Consider the following 21,761-nt stretch of genomic DNA (forward strand, 5'->3'; position numbering starts at 1 on the left):
AAGCCAGAATGGAGTGCTCAGATTTTTACCAGTCATCTTATTGGAGGAAGTTCCCCCCACTTTTTATCATTAAATATTATCTTGGATTCATAGCCGATAGCAGAAATATATATCCATTGAAAAACAGAGTACCTGTATTTCCTGACTTTCTGAATAGTTTTTTCAACTTAGAATTATATTTTGTTAACATTTTAAACTTTTCATTTTTAAACAGATATTCAGTGAATGGACTTGACTGGACACTTTGAGCACATCAATAAACATGAGCGGTACCAAACCTGATATATTGTGGGCACCACACCAGGTTGATAGATTTGTTGTGTGTGACTCAGAACTGAGCCTTTATCATGTGGAATCTACTGTGAATTCGGAACTCAAAGCTGGATCTTTACGTTTATCTGAAGACTCTGCGGCTACTTTGCTATCAATAAATTCAGACACACCCTATATGAAATGTGTTGCTTGGTATCTCAATTATGATCCTGAATGTCTCCTAGCAGTTGGACAAGCAAATGGTCGAGTTGTACTTACAAGTCTTGGTCAAGATCACAACTCAAAGTTCAGAGATTTGATAGGAAAAGAATTTGTTCCAAAACATGCACGACAATGCAATACTCTTGCATGGAATCCATTGGATAGTAACTGGCTTGCTGCTGGTCTAGATAAACATAGAGCTGATTTTTCAGTGCTGATTTGGGATATCTGCAGCAAATATACTCCTGATATAGTCCCCATGGAGAAAGTGAGACTTTCAGCAGGTGAAACTGAAACAACATTATTAGTAACAAAACCACTTTATGAATTAGGACAGAATGATGCTTGTCTCTCTCTTTGTTGGCTTCCACGGGACCAGAAACTTCTCCTTGCTGGTATGCATCGTAACCTAGCCATATTTGACCTTCGGAATACAAGCCAAAAGATGTTTGTAAATACAAAAGCTGTTCAGGGGGTGACAGTAGACCCATACTTCCATGATCGTGTTGCTTCCTTCTATGAAGGTCAGGTTGCAATATGGGATCTTAGGAAATTTGAGAAGCCAGTTTTGACTCTGACTGAGCAGCCAAAACCCTTAACAAAAGTTGCATGGTGTCCAACTAGGACTGGTCTGCTTGCCACTTTAACAAGGGATAGTAATATTATTAGATTATATGATATGCAACACACACCCACTCCCATTGGGGATGAAACTGAACCCACAATAATTGAAAGAAGTGTGCAACCTTGTGACAATTACATTGCTTCCTTTGCTTGGCATCCGACAAGTCAAAATCGAATGATAGTTGTAACTCCCAACCGAACAATGTCTGACTTCACTGTTTTTGAAAGGATATCTCTTGCCTGGAGCCCAATTACATCTTTAATGTGGGCTTGTGGTCGTCATTTGTATGAATGTACAGAAGAAGAAAATGCTAATTCTTTAGAAAAAGATATAGCAACGAAGATGCGCCTTCGGGCTTTATCAAGGTACGGACTTGATACAGAACAAGTGTGGAGAAACCATATTTTAGCTGGAAATGAAGATCCACAGCTCAAGTCTCTCTGGTATACTCTGCACTATATCCTTTGTGTTATGAATTTTGAGGTGAATCAGGTAGAAATGTTGAAGTTTATTGAAAGGTCTATAAATATACTGAATGTTTTATATGCAAATACAAGTTATATAGTGCTAAAATTACAAGCTAAAATCGTTTAAACTGTAGAACTTGAAATACTGCTTTGCAGATTGTGTAGGAGGAAGAAAGTATAAATCCATAATAGAGTAGAACCACCTTGCTTGCACTGACGCCTATTATGAATTGGCTTCAAATCAAAATAAATTTAGCTTTGAGATATTTTATTATGTATTATTACTAGTATTTCCTATGCATTTAAATACTCATGAAGCAGTATACAGAAGATATGGACCAGAAATCTCCAGGCAACAAAGGATCATTGGTTTATGCAGGAATTAAATCAATTGTAAAATCATCTTTAGGTAAGAAAATTCTATTTTCTGCAATATGTTCATAATTTTTGTGCTTTTATATTTCCCCATTTATGTATTTCAGGATAGTATACATAAATACTTTTTTTTTCTCTTTTGGGTTTTGAATAGATATTTTTGTAAATTGTTGACTTAAATACATAATTGTTTTTTATGAAGACCCATTTTTAGAGGTATTACATTAGATGATTTATGGGATCCTGGTTGTTAGTTAGAATTTTATTATACTACTTTGCGTTTATAAAAACTAAATTTCTCATTGAAGAAGCCCCCTTTTTATTTTGTTGCTTACTTTCACTTAGCTATCTAATGGCAAGGTCTATATGTAATTGACACCAAGTATGGCCTCACTTAAAGGACCCTTACCTGAAATAGTCCTTGCTGATTGAATGTGTGAATTACTATAGGATTGAAATTGATAGACTATTGAAGAATGAAGTAAAGAAGACAAAAGAGCCAAACTTACTATTTTTTTCTACTGACTTCTTTAATGTTTTTATTGAAATTAAATTGTAGGTTATACTACAATCATCTCCCCAAATGAGGATTCCATATCTAGCTTTTGTTAGCAATCACATTTGGGCCTAATTCAAGCTGCTAGAAAAGTTCGCATAATTTAGTCAGAGTGTTAGCAGAAGTAATAAATCCAACTTGGATTTTAATATGACTTTCAATAGTATAAAAATAATACTAAGTAAATTGCTATTTTTAAGAGTAGGTTAAGTATTTTGATTAAACTGTTATAATTTTTAAAAGGACTGTCAACTTTAGTTCAGTCCAGCTGGAGTGGCTCAGGTGATTGAGCATTGTCACGTGTGCTGAGAGGTTGCCAGGAAGGTTAGATTGCTGGACAGGCCACAAGCCTGGGTTGTGGGTTTGATCCCTGGTTGAGGAGTGTACGGAAGGCAACCGATTGCCGTTTCCTCTCACATTGATGCCCCTTTCTCTTCCTCCCTCCTTCCCACCCTCCTTCCCTCCTTCCCTCCCTCCCTCCCTCCCTCCCAGCATGTCCTTGGATGAGGATTAAAAAGCTCAAAAAAATTGCTTTAGTTCACATTGATAAAGATGCAGTGGACTACTTTTTTGACCTATTTCATTTAGGTGTTCTCATTAGCTCTCCACCAAAAAAGTAATTTTTATTATAAATAATAAAATGAGTGACTTCAATTTAAAACTTCTACTTTTTATTAATATAAGTAAAAGGACAGATATACTGTATTACTCCTGTCAATGAACCTGAATACCGAGGTTCATGATTTTAGAACTACTGCAAAGAATTAAACATGGAGTTTACAAAATTTTTAGTATTTTATCTAAAAAGTAGATCAGGCCACATTGCATCCTCAGTTATTCTGAAGTTTATTATTGTTTTTGTTATATTTTGATATGTTTAGGGAAAACCCACCCAACTACCTCTGAGGAAAAGCAAGAGGGAAGGTGGAATATCTGTGGTTTTGGTACAGTAGAGACAAGCTGAGTATCTTGATTTAAGTCAAGTAGTCTTTACCCAAACTAAAAAAACAAAACTACCTTTGGAAAGATTTCCTCATTGCTAGACTAGACCTTCAGCTTTTTGTTTGGTTTGGCTTATATGTTTTTGTTTGTACAACCCAAAAGTAATAGAGAAATGACTGTCAAAGATAGCATTCCTAGGTTTCAATCTTTTATCTGGCCATACTCCATTCTCTAATGGTATCTCTAATACCATTGTATTAATAATAAAATACCATTATGTGTTAATAACTTAACACATAATCTATACATTGAGCCATCTTGCCCACCATAATTTAATCAAATTTATTATAACACAGCTATATTTAAACTTTGGTGGCAAATATATTTAGTGCTTACTATGAATTAGACATCATGCCAATTGCTTTCTCCATGTTACTTTAATTCTTACTACAATATGAGGTAAATTTATTCACTCATTCAGCAAATATTTATTAGTTGTTCACTATGTGCTAAGAATTGTTCTAGGAACTGGAGACATAATTATGAACAAGATATTAGTTATGGATACTGAACAAGATAGCTACAACAGGCGGTTATAACATGAAGAAGAACAGACAATTATATATAGAACTAGGGGCCCGGTGCACAAAATTCGTGCACTGGGTGTGTGTGTGGGGGGAGTGTCCCTCAGCCCAGCCTGCCCCCTCTCACATACTGGGAGCCCTCAGGCGTTGACCCCCATCACCCTCCAATCGCAGGATCGGCCCCTTGCCCAGGCCTGACGCCTCTGGCTGAGGCGTCCGGCCCGGGCAGCGGGGACCCGCAGCTGCAGCGGCCCCGCGATCGTGGGCTTCGCTTTAGGCCCAAGCAAGGGACCCCTAGCTCCTGGGACTGCCAGCTTCGACTGTGCCCAGCTCCCATCGCTGGCTCCACCCCTACTTCCTGCTATCACTGGCCAGGGCAGAAAAGGCACCTGATTCTCCGATCATGGCTGGGGGGCAGGGCAAAGGCGGCCCCAGGGCCGCCTTTGCCCTGCCCCCCAGCTCTTAGCTCCCCCCTGGGTTTCTGATCACTGTCAGTGGCAGGGGGCTTCTTCCTGCTTTCCCTTTCGCCTCCCTGCATTGTGCCTACATATGCAAATTAACCGCCATCTTGTTGGCAGTTAACTGCCAATCTTAGTTGGCAGTTAATTTGCATATAGCCCTGATTAGCCAATGAAAAGGGTAGCTCGTACGCCAATTACCATTTTTCTCTTTTATTAGTGTTGATTCCTGATCTGTTTGTAGGTGTTGAGAAGGTTTCCTGGAGGAGGTAAAGGCAAAGACAAAGTCCAGGCAGGGAGCACCATATCCCTGAGCCCCAAGGCGAAGGAGCATAGCATATGCAGGTATTGCTGGAACAGAGCGTGTGAGAGAAAGTGAAGAAAGAATGGATATTAGAAAAGTAAGCAATGGGTAACTCATGGTAATAATTTAGGGAGATTTATCCTGTAACAAGGGGAAACCAAGGAAATATTTTAAAGAATAGTGACAATTAGATTGTGTTTTATAGCTGTCACTGTGAGGAATGAATTGAAGAGGATCAAGATTGATGGTAGGGACCTCAGAGAAGCCACAGTAATCAGGAAAGATATAATGGTGTTCTTACCAAGGTTAGTGGCAGAGGAGCTAGAGAAATGTGGATAAATTAGAGCTTGGGACACAATTTAATGATTAATTGGATAAAGGGGATGGAGGAGAAGGAAAAGTGAAAAGATCACATAGTTAGCTTAGGAAACTAGTTTAATACTGGTATTCATTAATTATATAGGAATCACATAGGAAGAGTGTATTTGAGAAGAGTAAGAATTTTATTTAGGAATAAATTGAATCGAGATAGTTAGATGGAGATATCCAGGGGGCAAGAAATTTAGAGTAGGTTGAAGAAGTAAAGTCATCCATTTTACATAATTCAAGAAATTTGACTAAATGAAGGAGGATAAAAATATATACAGTAGTAGTAGTAGCAGCAGGTGAATTTGGGGTCAAAGAGGACTTCTGTATTGCTTTGTTTTTGTTTTGAACATGGGATTAATTTAAGTATGTTTAAATGCTGATGGGAAAAAACCAAAGAAAGAGGTTGAAGATGAGGAGATAAGGAAGTAAAGAGCAAAATTCCTAGGAATGGGTGAGAAAGAGATCCAAAGCTTTAGATATGAGTATGTACACCTCCATATTAGCCAGAGGGAAAGGGGTAAGGTACACAGTTTGTTTAAGGTTCAGTGACAAGAGCTGAGGGCTTTGCTACCTGATGACTCCTGTTTTCTCAATATAGTAGGTTTGCTTGTTGAGAAAGAGCAAGAAGGTTGTCTAGAGAAGATGGGGAGAAGAGCAGAGAGAGTTGTCTTGAGAAACATGGGAAGATTGTGGAGAAATGTTTTACCAGAGGAAAGAATAAAGGGCAGTGTGGCAAGAGAATTAAGAGAACGACTCAATTGTTGACCCTTGGAATCTAGCTTGGATAGAGAGGAAAATGGGAGGAAAAGACTGTAAAACTATGAGTGGTCAAGAGAGTATGAGGTTGAAGCATAGGAAATTAGATTTTCAGAAGACTTTGAGGTTGTGGTTAGACAATGGCTCTTTTGGCCCTGGCCAGATGGCTCAGTTGTTGGAGCATTGTCCCATGCACCGGAAGGTCACAGATTTGATTCCTTCCTGATCAGGGCACATACCTAAGTTGCGCTTTTATACCCAGTCCGGGTGCATACAAGAGGCACCCAGTCGATGTTGCTCTCTCCCCTTTCCTCTCTTCTAAAAATCAAATCAATTAAAATATATCCTTGGGTGATAACAAAAAAAAAAAATTGGCACTTTTGGAGGACAATTTGGAGAGTGTCCATGAAAGTGGGTAAAGTCTTGGAGGTTTTGACCACTGGAGATAAGGAAGCAAAGGATCAAAGAGGCTGGTTTATTGGACGGACTAAGTATTGAAATCAACAAGTATGACTAATGCATTTTCCGAGGGAATGTCTTGTACAGTCTTGTAGAGCAGTTTTTACAGTGTTCTCAATAGGTATAATTTCTTCCTTTTAAGATAGAAAATTGTGTAATAAATTTTGGTCAGCTTTTCATCCAACATGATGAAAACTGATCTAGAGAACTTACCTATTCATAATTACTTGAAAGGGTAAAACAGCTAGGATTTAGTGTTTTTAACAACAAAATGTGCTTAAAAATACTGCATAATTTTACTTCTTTATTTTTATATAGATGTAAAAGTGCAACATATTAATACCTACAAATAGCAAAGTGTCTTATTGCTGGTGTAGTATTTGAAACAAATTTTCTTTTTTTAAATATATTTCTTTATTGATTTCAGAGAGGAAGGAAGAAGGAGAGAGAGATAGAAACATCAATGATGAGAGAGAATCATTGATTGGCTGCCTCCTGCATGCCCCGACGGGGGATCGAGCCTGCAACCCAGGCATGCAGCCTTGGCCGGAATCGAACCTGGGACCCCTCCGTCTGCAGGCCGATGCTCTATCCACTGAGCCAAACTGTCTAGGGCAGCCGTGGGTAAACTACGGCCCGCGGGCCGGATCCGGCTGTTTGAAATGAATAAAACTAAAAAAAAAAAAAAAAAAAAAAAAAAGACTGTACCCTTTTATGTAATGATGTTTACTTTGAATTTATATTAGTTCACACAAACACTCCATCCATGCTTTTGTTCCGGCCCTCCGGTCCAGTTTAAGAACCCATTGTGGCCCTCGAGTCAAAAAGTTTGTCCACCCCTGGTCTAGGGCTTGAAAAATTTTTAAAAATGTTTTTTAATGTTTAAGTGAACTTGTTTCTCTTGCAACCATCAATAAAATGTTGATTCTATTATTCATATATATGGCAATCTCAAATTTGGGTGATAGAATTTCATCACTTAGAATTGCATAACATGCATAACTAGATTTTAATTTTTTCAGTAAGATGTTAAAATCATATATTTGAAATTCATTTTTTAGAAGTTCACATACAAATTTATTTCTTTCAGTAATAAGTTCATATTTGTTTACTGGATATTAAATCCACACATGTTAAAAATCATAATATGACTATATTCTTAAAAGTCCACAATAATATCACATTGCTTGTTTGATATTCCTAATTACTTATAGCATAGTTATCGAGCAGTAAGAACATCTTTGAGCAGCCAAAATACATGACATACTTTTCCACCTTCTAGAAGTGAACTTTTTGGATTCACATATATTGATCTCTATTTCATAACAAAAGTTATGTAAAATAAGAACTCTAAGAAATTGAGAAATCATTTGAAAAATAAACGGCCGCTTTTTGTTCACCTGTTTAAAATTGTTATTTTACTATTTATTAAATAATATCAGCATTTAATCCAAAATTTATAGGGGCAATATGAAAATAAATACCTTAGTACATCTGCAGTTTGTTTTACCTGAAATTTAATGACTACATTCTATCTAAACAATATAAATTTGGAAAAGTAACCTATTTTATTTTATTTAATTATTCAAAGTTTTCTCATAGTTTTTAAAATTTCACTTTTTAAAGCTAAAAGTGATTTTTTGTCTCAAATGACTTCCATCATGGTTGCTAATAGAGCAGAATGCTTTCCTTATTTCAATGGGCAGGAGTTCTCTTTTCAGAAGTCTTCTTTCCTCTAACTCCTTGACCTATACTGACAATAGTTCCCAATAGTAAGGTTAAAAATAAGTAATTTCAAGTGTATTAGTTAACTATTTTTTAAATTTTAAAAATTTTACAAATAACTCATCTTGGGACTTCTTCATGAAGTTTGGTGGTAAAACTTCCTAGAACATTGAAGAATTTGAGATTTTCTATTCATTTATTTAATCTTTGTTTGGTACCAAGTACCATAGGATCAACAACCTTGATTGCAATGTAAATAATGCTACAAGAGTTTATTTAGATTTCTCATGAAAAGAGAATGAGAATATAAAGTCTTCTGATTTAAAGGGAAGGAGGGCCCTGACCGGTTTGGCTCAGTGGATAAAGCATCTGCCTGCGGACTGAAGGGTCCCAGGTTCGATTCCTTGGTTGCGGGCACATCCCCAGTGCGGGGTGTGCAGGAGGGGGCTGATCGATGTTTCTGGCTCTCTATCCCTCTCCCTTCCTCTCTATAAAAAAAAAATAAAAAATATTTAATAAATAAATAAAGGGAAGGAGGACTTCAAATCATTCTTATCGTATTTTACCTTTAGTACTTACCTTACACTTTCAAAATATTTTGATGTTTATGATCTCATTTTTCCATATGTATATGTATATGTATATGTATATGTATATGTATATGTATATACATAGAAAGAGAGACAGACAGAAACCATGGGAGGAGGGATAGATAGTGAGCATCTGTTGGAACTCAAGCACCAGGGATACCTTTTAAATAAAACAGACAAAATGCCTGCTCTTTTGGAGCTCTTGTTCTAATAAGAAAAGAGACTAAAAAATGAATTTTTTTTAAAAAGGGGAGAGCTTATGTTAGTGCTAAAGGAAATAGAGAAAACAGTGGTAAGTAAGATAATAGCAGATGGCACCCTATTTTACATTAGTTGACCAGGGAGGCTTCCCTGAAGCAGTGACTCAGCTTAGACTATCAAGCAATGACTTATTCCAAAAGCTCTTTTTGATAATTCAAGATGCTGTTGTACTTAGCAATATTTAAAGTATGTTTTCTTTGTGGCATATTTTATATTTATGCTATCAAATTATGGCTGAGAAATTAAATATTCAAAATCTGATGTTGAAATATTTATCTGTAAAACTGACAATATATTTCAAGGAAGAATAAAAACACAAAAACCGCCCTAACCAGTTTGGCTCAGTGGATAGAGTGTCGGCCTGCGGACTGAAGGGTCCCAGGTTTGATTCCGGTCAAGGGCATGTACCTTGGTTGCGGGCACATACCCAGTAGGGAGTGTGCAGGAGGCAGCTGGTTGATGTTTTTCTGTCATCGATGTTTCTAACTCTCTATCCTTCTCCCTTCCTCTCTGTAAAAAATCAATAAAATACGTTAAAGAAACAACACAAAAAACCTCATAAATAGACAACAATATGGTTATGAACAGAGGGAAATGGGAGCGGGGGAGGCAAAAGAGGGTGTAAAGGGGGTATAAATGGTGTTGGAAGGAGACATGACATGGCATGTTGAACACACAGTGCAATGTGCAGATAATGTATTATAGAATTGAACACCTTAAACCTATGTAATTTTATTAATCAATGTAACTTCATTAAATTCACTAAAAATAATAAATAATAAAGCAATTAATATAAAAATGTTTCTCGTTTTAGGAGTGGTGGAAAACACCAGACATAATTGGAGTGGATTGGATAAGCAAACTGATATACAGAATTTGAATGAAGAAAGAATCTTAGCTTTACAGCTTTGTGGGTGGATTAAGAAAGGAACAGATGTAGATGTAGGGCCATTTTTGAACTCCCTGGTACAAGAAGGGGAATGGGAGAGAGCTGCTGCTGTGGCATTGTTCAACTTGGATATTCGACGAGCAATCCAAATCCTGAATGAAGGGGCATCTTCAGAAAAAGGTATTGGGTTATATTCTACGGTACTTGCAGTTCATAGATTCCTTTTTAAAAAAAAAAAGATACAACTTTCAAAACATTAATCAATTAATATTTTCATGTAAATTTTTTTGAAAGAAATTAGCACAGTACTGTATCTATAAATATTAGCTCTTCCCTTTTATTTATGTCTTGGTTTAAGTCTGTAAAGAAAATGTGTCTTAATTGTCCCTTAAGAAATGCTCAAATGTGTCCATTTTCAAAGTTTTTTCTTTTAAAAATAGCTCACGTACATTTTAAAAATGTATTTTCTTGGAGATTAGGACTACTTTAGTTTGCAAGCATTTTTATGGCAAACATTTGAGTGTATTTTATTTTATACTAGAGGCCCAGTGCATGTATTCGTGCACTGGTGGGGTCCCTCAGACTGGCCTGTGCTCTCATGCAATCTGGGACCCCTCGGGGGATGTAGTACTGTGCGAAACGGCAGGCAGCCAGGGAGGAGCCCTAGCCCGAGCCTGGGCCTGGTGTTGTACCGCTCCCATTCATCCCAGCCCCGCTGCGCCTGCTGCCGCTTGGTAGCGCTGCAGCAGAGGTGGGAGAGGCTAGTGCAGCCATGGGCAAACTACGGCCCGCTGGCCGGATCCAGCCCTTTTGAAATGAATAAAACTAAAAAAAAAAAAAAAAAAAAAAGACCATACCCTTTTATGTAATGATGTTTACTTTGAATTTATATTAGTTCACACAAACACTCCATCCATGCTTTTGTTCCGGCCCTCCGGTCCAGTTTAAGAACCCATTGTGGCCCTCAAGTCAAAAAGTTTGCCCACCCCTGGGCTAGTGCCACTGCAGCTGCGCTCACCAGCCGTGAGCCTGGCGTCTGGTGCCTGTCAGTCAGCTGAGCAGCACTCCCACTGTGTGGGCACACTGACCACCAGGGGGCAGTTCCTGCATTGAGCATCTGCCCCCTGGTGTTCAGTGTGTGTCATAGCAACCAGCTGGTCATCTGGTTGTTTGGTCGACTGGTTGCTTAGGGTTTCATATATATAGACTTTATTTTTTGAGTAGTTATTGGTTGATTTTTAGGAAACTCTACACATTTTTACTTATACTGTAGATTCTTATAAAAATGACATTTTTGATTTGCAGAAGTTTTTCTACTTGAGTCTGGTGATTTAAACATAATTCCCACTTAATATTTTTTAGAAAGGAATAAACAGTGAAATGTGATAAAATTTTAGTTTAATATTTTGCAAAGGAATACTTAGAGAAAGAAATCTTAATCCAGAAATTCAGTTTTTCTCTTTAAACTATTTTTATTGATTAATTTTATTTTAATTTTCGCATGTCATCCTTGCACAGGGGCCATGCTAATCTTCTCTGTATCGTTCTAATTTTAGTATATGTGTTGCCGAAGTGAGCACATAATTTTATTTTAATATTTTTAGAGGGGAAGAGAGAGAGAGAGACTGACAGATACTGATTTATTGTTCAACTTATTTATACATTCATTGGTTGATTCCTGTGTGTGCCCAGAACAGGGATTGATCCCACAACCTTAGTATATTAGGACAACACTAACTAACTGAGCTACCCAACTAAGGCCCAAAAATTCAGTTTTTTTCTTATCAGTTTTCATATCACTTGAAAATGCCTAGAATGTATATAGCTACTGATTTTTAATATACTTGGCAAATTATTTCTGAGTAGTCAGAAAACTTAATTTCTATTTGCTGGTCCACTTAGAAACCTTTACAGTTTTGTTGTACCAGAGAGAAAAACATGAAATTAAGTGTAATATATTTACTTGCACACTGAAAGTTGAAAAAGCTAATGTTTTGTTCAGATTGGCATCTGTTTCTTCATTTTTGTTATAAGTCTTCCCCATTTGAGTTTGCAATAAGAGACATGTGATGCCCTGGCCAGGTAACTCGGTTGGTTAGAGCATCATCCTTATGCACCAAGGTTGCAGGTTTAATCCCTGTTCAGGGAACATGCAAAAGGCAACCAATGAGAGCATGAGTAAATGGAACAATAAACCCTTGTTTCTTTCTCTCTATCTCTCTCCTCTTTAAATCAATCAATCAATAAAAGAAGACTTGGTGATGGGGGAAACAATTGATATTTAAGGCCATTTCTAATTAGAATTTTGCTGTGACCTGAGAGCATGATACTTTCCTATCATGTGGAATATTGGTAGATTTGAACACCCCTACTAACAGTAGGGGAAAATTTCATTCTAGTGATTTTAATATTTTAGTTAAGAACTAAAGGAAAGATTGCTCTGAGTCTAATATTCCTTTCTATTTGGAAATAATTTGTTCTAAGCAGGATTCAAAGAAGATATTCCCTTTTTTTTGGTGTTAATAATTAAAGTCTTTAAATAGTAGGCAGAGAGCAAGCACAAAGTACTTGGGGAAAGTGTTTATAGAAATTAAGAACAAGGCTATTAAGGACATAAGGTGGGAAATCCTGTTTTATTTGAAAAAGGAAATAATTAGGATCAGAAAACAAAACTGCGATGATAAATGTAAAAATACTTGAGTAAAAGTTAAAGGTCAATTTAGTTTTCTCTTTTGATGCTAAACTTGTTAGAAGTCTAAACAGCCATAGTGTTGACTTCTAGGTTAGCAGCTTATCAGCAGCCACATAAATTCCAAGAATAAATGTGTAAAAGACTGTTTGTAACAAATGCTTTTTTTAAAATGTGGTAATACTGATAGTTTTGCCCTAGAAAATTTAAAAGTATAATACTATAATAAGAATGCTGAAATATTGGTTTTTATTACCTTGTAGTTAAAACATAAATATATGCATTATGTATTTAGGACTAGGACAGTGATGGCGAACCTATGACACGCATATCAGAGGTGACACGCAAACTCATTTTTTTGGTTGATTTTTCTTTGTTAAATGGCATTTAAATATATAAAATAAATATCAAAAATATAAATCTTTGTTTTACTATGGTTGCAAAGATCAAAAAATATCTATATGTGACACGGCACCAGAGTTAAGTTAGGGTTTTTCAAAATGCTGACACGCCGAGCTCAAAAGGTTCACTGTCACTGGAATAGGAGAACAAAACTATTTTGAAAATTACAGTCCCAAGATATAGTAATATTTACTATCAATGCTTTGAAATGATAGGGTGGCTTCACTTTTTTTTCAGTTAGTTCCTGAGTAGTAACATACATTGTAGGAACCTGCCTGGTATGAAATTGAAAATTAAGAGGTACTTGTTGTTCATAGGATTTGCAATATGGACAAAAGTTTCATAAGAATGGAAATTTTTGCTTGTAGTCCTTTTCAAATTTTCCAGCCTGAATCAAAACCCTTATTCTAGTGAGCTTATTTTTTTGCATATAAAATTCAATCTCTGATCTTTATTTGTTTATGGTTTAAGAACTGAAAGAAGGCAGTATTAAGCTTTTGATCACTTTGATTAGCTGGTTGTTTTTAATATGCAGGTGATCTGAATCTCAATGTGGTAGCAATGGCTTTATCGGGTTATACTGATGAGAAGAACTCCCTTTGGAGAGAAATGTGCAGCACTCTACGATTACAATTAAACAACCCATATCTCTGTGTCATGTTTGCATTTCTGACAAGTGAAGCGGGATCTTATGATGGAGTATTGGTAAGCTAATTTCTGTTTCATAAGGCTCTTTTTAAGATAGGAGTTTTTATCTAGCTTGTTAAAATTTTCAAATGTCTGTTGCATAAAAATACTGTTACAGTTTGATGCATTTTCTATTATTTAAAATAAAATATCGTAAACATCTTTGGAGCAGCTATTCTTTTTTTTATTTTTTTTAATATTTTATTGATTTTTTTTACACAGAGGAAGGTAGAGGGAAAGAGAGTTAGAAACATCGATGGGAGAGAAACATTGATCAGCTGCCTCCTGCACACCCCCTACTGGGGAATGTGCCTGCAACCAAGGTACATGTCCTTGACCTAAATCGAACCTGGGACCCTTCAGTCCGCAGGCCGACGCTCTATCCACTGAGCCAAACTGGTCAGGGCTGGAGCAGCTATTCTTGAATGTGACTGCCAACCTAGAGTTAGCTGATAGCAAACTGAACTTGATTTTTAAAATAATTTTAGTAATATAATTTACAGACATAGAAGGAATAGAATTTTATCCTTTAGCTTAAGAACTGAGCTCCAGAACTCTACAACTATATAAACATAAATTATATATTGAAATATAATTAAAAGTTTGTGTATGTTTCTCATTTTTGTGAACCAACACATGATCAACACATGATCAGGATGACCACATCTTATCTGACTTAGTATTTGTCATTCTCAGACATGTTCTAGTTTAAAAGATAAATTATATGATCACACTACTTACAGTGGCTATTTCATTTTTTCATTATTTGTTCTTTTCATTGCTATTTTTTTTCTCCTCTGCTTTAACCACCTATGACCACAATAACCACATAGGTTCTTTATCACAATGTTAGGGAAGAAAGAATAAAGTGAGATTTGCTTATCAGTTTTAGCTTTTGAGTTTTAAACTTCACATCAATACCACAAATTTCTTTGTTCTGTTGGGCTTCTTTCTAGCACCAAGAAGAGCTTTCTGACATGAAAGTTATTTCTTTTTGACATTATAGCATTTTTTATAAAATACACATTGCTTAAATAATTGATTTAAATGTTATTCCCTAAAAATTTATAAAATCATGTATTTTATTGAGGTCTCAATGAAAATTTTAATAAATGTTATTATCCATTTTGGCAATTCCTTAGTTTATAGATTTTGTCCATTATTTTAAATAATTTGCAATTAGACTTTTCTGACAACTCAGGTTAATATCCGAGAGCATATTGGGGTTCTTTTTGTTTTTACTATTAGTACTCTTTTTTGTTAAATAGAAGACTTTAAATGTTGCATCTGGAAGGAATGAAATGATACTTTCAAGAAGTACTGGAGAATGATAAGGACTGGAAAAAGAAATGGATTGTTCAAATTTTGAATTGATAGAGAAGTATATTGTTTAAATATTAAATTCTGTATTTTAAATTAAGTGACCTATTATGAAGACCCTTCTTTTCATATAGCTAAATTTGGTTTATTAGGTAGGGGTATCTTACCTTGAGTATCATCTTTCCAAACTATTTCAAGAGTGTACCTAATTATATTTAATGTGTAAATAATTATAATTAATGTTTTTCTTTTTAAAAATTGTTAAGTTGCAGTAATCTAGTAAAAGGTACTGACTTGGGAAATCAAAAGATGAAGGTCTGAATTTTTGCTCTGCTACACTTACCTTAACTTTAGGGATTTTAGTTTTGTCTCAGCTGTAAAGTGGGACAGATAATATTTATAACTTTTCAGATAAAAAAATTTTAACACATGAAACTGAAACTAAAAGTTACATTCAGCTTGTATCAAACATGTTCCCCTCTTTAGGGCACAACCCTAGAAAATATATTTGCGAAAACGTACTAAGATATGTATCAACTGAAGTGGTGTTTTGTTTAAAGGAGGAAAACTGTAATTCATAGAATGACTGACTTTAAAGGAAATAGGGTTTTTTCCACCTTTAAACAATTTTTTACTTAACACAAAATTAATTGTACCTTCAGTCATAGTAAGCATTTTTCAAAATATTGTTTTACAGTGTTGACAAGTTCACACAAATTTAAGTATTTATCCTATGCCTCTGAAAATTTTGACACAAACCACCTAATAGTATTTTACTATAGGCACAAAGTTGTGTGTGTTTATTTATAAAGGTATGTTTTAAAACTTATTATTTTGTATTTAGAAATATGTGTTGATTTTTTTTTTCTTCTAAATCTGTCCTAGTATATTCATACTAGTATATTCACTGGTAATTCACAGATTTCCTAGACTTGTTGGTTTCCCCCAAACTAGTTTCTGTGATGGAAGGAATACATGGCATCTTAAACTTGACAAACTGTACATCATTGTTTATATTCTGCTGGAGATTTGTAAGACTGAACTAGAATTTTTTTAACTGAATTGATCAATATTTAAGAAATTTTTACTTCATAAGGACAGTAACTTTCGCAGAGCATTTCTTGAGAGTTATATTAAGTAAGTCATCTTAGATGAAATAAGTCAGATAACTGCCATATGATTTTGCTTTCATATGGAATCTAAAAAACAAAATAAACACTCTTACATATAGAGAACAAACTGATGGTCGCCATATGGGAGGTGCTTGGGGAACTGGATGAAAAAACTGAAGAGATTAATGAAGTAACAATTGATAATTACAAAATCGTCAAGGGGATGTAAAGTACAGCATAGGGAATACACTCAGTAATATTGGAATAACCATGTACGGTGTCAGGTGGGTAATTAGACTTATGGGGGATCACTTCATAAAGTATATAAATGTTTAACCACTATGCCATACACCTAACACTAATACAATATTGAGTGTCAACCGTAATTGAAAAAATTATTTTTATTTTTAAAAAGGCATTTTAGGGGATCAGTGGTTCAGTCAATATATACACAATAACTTATTAATATCTTTGAAAATATAATTATATTTTATGTATATAAAATACTTAGTCTTCAAATACTTAAAACTCATAGCACCTACAAGTAACTCCTTGCTTTTTCTCTTCTTTTCAGTATGAAAACAAAGTTGCTGTCCGTGACAGAGTGGCATTTGCTTGTAAATTCCTTAGTGATAGTCAGGTAAGAACTAGATTTAATTCCATGTTTGAAGTGATTAATATTTATTGTTACTGGATTGAGAAATTGACCTTTATAAATATATATGTGAGTTAGATAATGTGTGTGTGTGTGTGTGTGTAAATTATTCTGCAAAGTAAATAATCTCTTTATTAGATTAAAATATTATAAATGTATATTATAACTAAATTTACTTTTTAAAATAATGCTGACTTAAAAATTTAGTTTATTCCTGTTTTTGGATGAGATTGGTCAGTAGATAAAGATGTTAAACTCACCTCCTAGGGATGCTATAAAGGGATCCCTCTGTTTCCTAATGCAGTAAGTAGGTACTGAATACATATGCTATATAGAGTGAGAAATACATGTATGGCTAGTATTACAATGTGCTAAGTGCTTTAATAATGAAAAAAGTGCTGGGGGAATATAGAGAAATCTTGACTAGAGTTTGGGGAGGAATGAAGTCTGGGAAGACCTTACAAGAGATGGTTATTTTTTATAATCTTGAAGTTCCCTTTCCACCAAGATTTTATGATTCTATTGCATCTTACTATAATAGGCAGCAAGAACTTTGCAGAATAATAAGGACAGTTCTCTTTAAATTTATAACAGTTAACCTATACTCTGTAGAATAACTAGAGGCCCAGTGCACGAAATTTGTGCACTCCCGGGCGGGCGCGGGGGGCATCCCTCAGCCCGGCCTGCGCTGTCTCACAGTCCAGGAGTCTTTGGGGGATGTCCAACCGATGGCTTAGGCCCCCTCCCCACTGAGCCGGCAATTGGACAGCCTTAGCGCTGCCACGGAGGCAGGAGAGGCTCCTGCCACCACTGCTGCACTTGCCAGCCGTGAGTTGGGCTCAGGGCTTCTGGCTGAGTGGCACTCCACCTGTGGGAGTGCACTGACCACCAGGGGGCAGGTCCTGCATTGAGCGTCTGCCCCCAATGGTCAGTGTGTGTCATAGCGACCGTAGTTTCCCCGTTCAGTTGATTTGCATATTAGCCTTTTATTATATAGGATTATCATACACAGAAATGCCTTGCCTTTTTTTAAAAAAAAAAATGATTATGAATGCTGAATTGTAATTTATATTGGATGCGAAAACTTAGAGATCATACATCTAGATCTTTGTAGGGGTTTTGTTTTACAATATTTTCTATTAAGAATAAAATTGTTCCACAATGTAGAAGTTTTGAAGGACAAGAGATATAGTAAAATGGATTGCTTCAGAAAATTCACTTTGAATTTTCCAGTTAAATAGATACATTGAAAAGTTGACCAATGAAATGAAAGAGGCTGGAAATTTGGAAGGAATTCTGCTTACAGGCCTTACTAAAGATGGAGTGGACTTAATGGAGAGTTACGTCGATAGGACTGGAGATGTCCAAACAGCAAGTTACTGCATGTTACAGGTTAGTGCAGTGTGGCAGCATCTGTCTTAAGGAAAAGATGGTAGCAAGTCTACCATCCTGCTGTTTATTTTCCATTTGTTTGGTTTTCTTCTTCCTTTTGTTTTCTATTCCTTTCCTGCCTTCTCTTAGGCTAATTGAATATTTCAGTGTTTCATTTTATTTCATCTAGTGGCTTTTTAGCAAAGTCCCTTTTCATTCGTATTCTCTCTCTCTCTCTCTCTCTCTCTCTCTCTCTCTCTCTCTCTCTCTCTCTCTCTCTCTCTCTCTTTTAGACCTAGTTGCTCTAGGTCTAACAATGTACATCCTTAACTCATTGGTGAACATTTTACCTCCTCATACTTCACATGTCATAATATTCAGACTTCCTACTTCACCCTTTCCTTTTCATACCTCACATCTAACACTTTATGCTTTGCCTCATATTTCACATATCACAATGGTTACAGCAGTGTAATTCTGCTTATACACCCCTTCTTTGTCCTTTGTTATATATTTTACTTTTACATATGTTATAAGCTCCAACTTTGAGTGTTATAATTTTTGCTTTGAACAGTTAGTTGTCATTTGTGTAAATTATGTGAAGAACAAAAACATGGGCTTTTATATTTATTTATTACTTATTTACCATTCCTGGTACTGTTTAGATCAGAGCTAGGGAACATCTGGCCCGTGGGCATATAAGGCTTGTGAGATCAGTTGGTCTGGTCCTTCCAAGGCATTAGGAGTGACAAATTAAATGTTTGGCCACATATAGCAGGCTAATTTTTAAGTTGATAATTTTGTATGGCCCTTGTATGATGTTATAAATATCCAAATGGCCCTTGACATAAAAAAGGTTCCCCACCTGTGGTTTAGACCAATAGATCCAAATTTTATCTGGTGTTCTTTTCCTTTGGTCTTCTCTTTAGCATTTCTTATAGTATAGAAATACTGGAGACAGATTCTCTCAGTTTAAATGACCTTTTTGTTCTTGTTTTCCTTTCAACACTTTAAAGACATGGCTTCATAGTCTTCTGGCCTTCCATTATTTCTGATGACGAGTCAGCTATTATCTATTGTCCCCTATGTAATTTTTTGTCTTTTCCTTGAGTAGTTTTCAAGGTTTTATTTTTTATTTTTAGTAGTTTAACCTTAATGCCTAATGTGGTTCTTTTTTTCATGCTTGTGGCTTGCTGAGCTTCTTGAATCTGCAATTCAGTGTTTTTCATCAAATTTGGGAAGTTTTCAGGCATATTTTGCAGCTTCAATCTCGTTCTTTTCTCTTGGACTCTATTATACATATCTTAAGTCATTTAATATTACCCTATATGTATCTGAGGTTCCTTTTCTTCCAGATTTTTTTCTCGGCTATTCAAATTGGATAAATTATATTCATGTACTCATTGTCTGTCACTTTCTGATGTTAAGTTTTCCAGGGAATACTTAATTTCAGTTATTGTACTTTTTCATTCTAGAATCTTGTTGTATAGTTTACATTTTTCAGCCGAGATCCTTATCTATTCACTAATTAAAACATTTTTCTTTAAGTCTTTGGATGTGTCTAATAGCTGTATGTCAGCTAACTCTAAAATATGGAATTTTTTAGGTTTAGTTTCTATTGACTGCCTTTTTCTTTGACGTTGAATCACATTTACTTGTGTCTTTATATGTCAGGTGATTTTTAATTTAATATTGCATGATATGTACAGCATATTATAAAGTTCTGGGTTCTTTTACCTTTTCCTGAAGAATTTTTGTTAGTACTTTTGAAAGTTCAAGTTACTTGCTGCTTCTTTGGTCTTACATTTTGCTGCTGTGGATCTGTGGAAAGCCCAGTGTATTCTGCCCGCTCTTCTGATTTGGTCAGACTTAATCACTGAACTGTTCCCTTGCAGATTTTGCCAGAGTTTGATTTTAGGTTTTATAGGGGCAATCTAGAGAACACTTACTGAGTATGAATTGACCAAATTTTCTTAGTTTATCCTTACTGCCATGAAAGAGACAAGAGGCGGGTATGAAGATTTCTTTAAAAAACAACAACACACAAAACAGGGCTTTTATTCTACTTTAGTACTTAGTTCTAGCTTTGGTCATAATTAAGACTAGAGTAGATGTTTACTTTTTTAAGAAATGAAATTGTCAACTAACAGTTTTCCTTTGGCTAAATGAACTCTGGTAATGGAAATTACTACCTAATTAATAGGAGAAAGATATGCTCTATTTTAATGGAATGTGTAAAGATAGATTGTCTTTATTAGGTGTTACAGGTATCTTTCCATTTTCCATAAGTAAGATGCATGCTAAGATCTAACAGTTTAGTTGTCTATCTGGCTCCCAAATAGAATCGGGCAAACTGGGCTTCACATTGATGCCCGAGCATCACTGGGGGCAGAGACATAGTCTCCTTTCTTTGTAAGTTAAGGAGATGCATGTTGGACAGGCCTGTAAGCATTCATGAAAACAGAGCAATGATAGGTGAAATGTGGAATGTGACAGCTGCCAGGGAAAACAAAGCTTTAGGAAGAGACTTACTGGCAAGAAATTGAAATTACTAATGAGAAAAAAAATCTAAAGTAAATTTAAGGGAAAGAAATTGTTGCTTTGTACTATGTCTTAGGGGCATAAGAACTAAGAACATTTTTGGCCTTTTTTTTCTTTTTAATTTTTAAGTTAATAAATGTATGTTTTAATTGAGGGTAAGAGAGAGAATAGGCAGGTTAAACTTTCAGATAAATAGGCATACAAAATAGAATCTCAGTTCACAGTACATTGCCAGATATGAAGCACTAGGCTCAGTATTATTTTATATCTGATTAAGTAGCTTTGGTGTGTATTTGGATCAGACAGTAAACAAATTTTGTGAACCAAGAAGTTAATAATTGTTGGGACAGAGAGTATTCACATCACTTTTTACTACATTTAACCAGGAAGGTGAATTGTTTGCTTTTGGGCTTTTGAACTTTTTACCCTTCCCTGGCCAGTCTAATGATATCTACATTATATATTTCTGTCATTAGTCGAGACCAACTTAAAGTAAATTAATGGAGGTTCCAATAATTATTTTATCTCTGTCCTCATTAAGAGTCAGCTTTTGGCAGAAGGAGGCCTATTACTTCTGTGTGACTTGTACTCACATGTTACCAAGAATCTTCTGGTTTAGCCAGGAAATTTTTAAACAACTAAAATAATTCATTCTTTCTTTTTAGGGTTCTCCTTTAGATGTTCTTAAAGATGAAAGAGTTCAGTACTGGATTGAGAATTACAGAAATTTATTAGATGCCTGGAGGTTTTGGCACAAACGAGCTGAATTTGATATTCACCGGAGTAAGTTGGATCCCAGTTCCAAGCCTTTAGCACAGGTAAGTACATTGCTTTGGAGAGAATCAAATAACATCTACCTCATAGTCTAGCCAAAACTAGAAGTGTTTATAGCATATTATACAGGCTACATTTAGAATTCGATTTAATAAATTATTATTAGCTCATTCTTTTGCCTATATTGAGTTCACGCTGAACTACAGTTTGTCCTTGATCTCCCTTGTCTTGGTCCTTCCACTTTCTAAAAATCACCTCAGTGGCTTGAGTTTTAGTGTGAGATAGAGAAAACCACAGCAGGCCTAGAGGATCTTAAGCAAAACTAAATTAATCCTAGAGCTGTCTGAGGTTTTCCAGTATATTCTAGTAAACTCTT

At 35.5% G+C, this 21,761-nt stretch overlaps 1 protein-coding gene and 1 non-coding gene across 5 annotated transcripts in view; one reads left to right on the forward strand and one right to left on the reverse strand.

Annotated features, from left to right (window-relative positions):
- Window positions 1–21,761, forward strand: part of MIOS (meiosis regulator for oocyte development) — a 35,212-nt gene that overhangs the window by 7,253 nt on the left and 6,198 nt on the right. For 3 of the 4 annotated variants that reach the window (XM_059712398.1, XM_059712397.1, XM_059712396.1), the window contains 7 exons: window positions 215–1,556; window positions 1,877–1,975; window positions 9,760–10,014; window positions 13,461–13,630; window positions 16,619–16,684; window positions 17,933–18,091; window positions 21,277–21,429. In XM_059712398.1, the coding sequence (XP_059568381.1) occupies window positions 263–1,556; window positions 1,877–1,975; window positions 9,760–10,014; window positions 13,461–13,630; window positions 16,619–16,684; window positions 17,933–18,091; window positions 21,277–21,429 (2,196 nt within the window). In that variant the 5' untranslated portion in view covers window positions 215–262. The remainder of the gene's footprint in view (window positions 1–214; window positions 1,557–1,876; window positions 1,976–9,759; window positions 10,015–13,460; window positions 13,631–16,618; window positions 16,685–17,932; window positions 18,092–21,276; window positions 21,430–21,761) is intronic. The other variant, XM_059712399.1, reaches the window with a different exon arrangement.
- Window positions 11,308–11,414, reverse strand: LOC132211559 (U6 spliceosomal RNA). Its single transcript, XR_009447475.1, has one exon. It is a non-coding gene; the product is annotated as a U6 spliceosomal RNA (small nuclear RNA).

Source organism: Myotis daubentonii, chromosome 10 (genome assembly GCF_963259705.1).
Source record: "Myotis daubentonii chromosome 10, mMyoDau2.1, whole genome shotgun sequence".
In the NCBI taxonomy this organism is placed as follows: Eukaryota; Metazoa; Chordata; class Mammalia; order Chiroptera; family Vespertilionidae; genus Myotis; species Myotis daubentonii.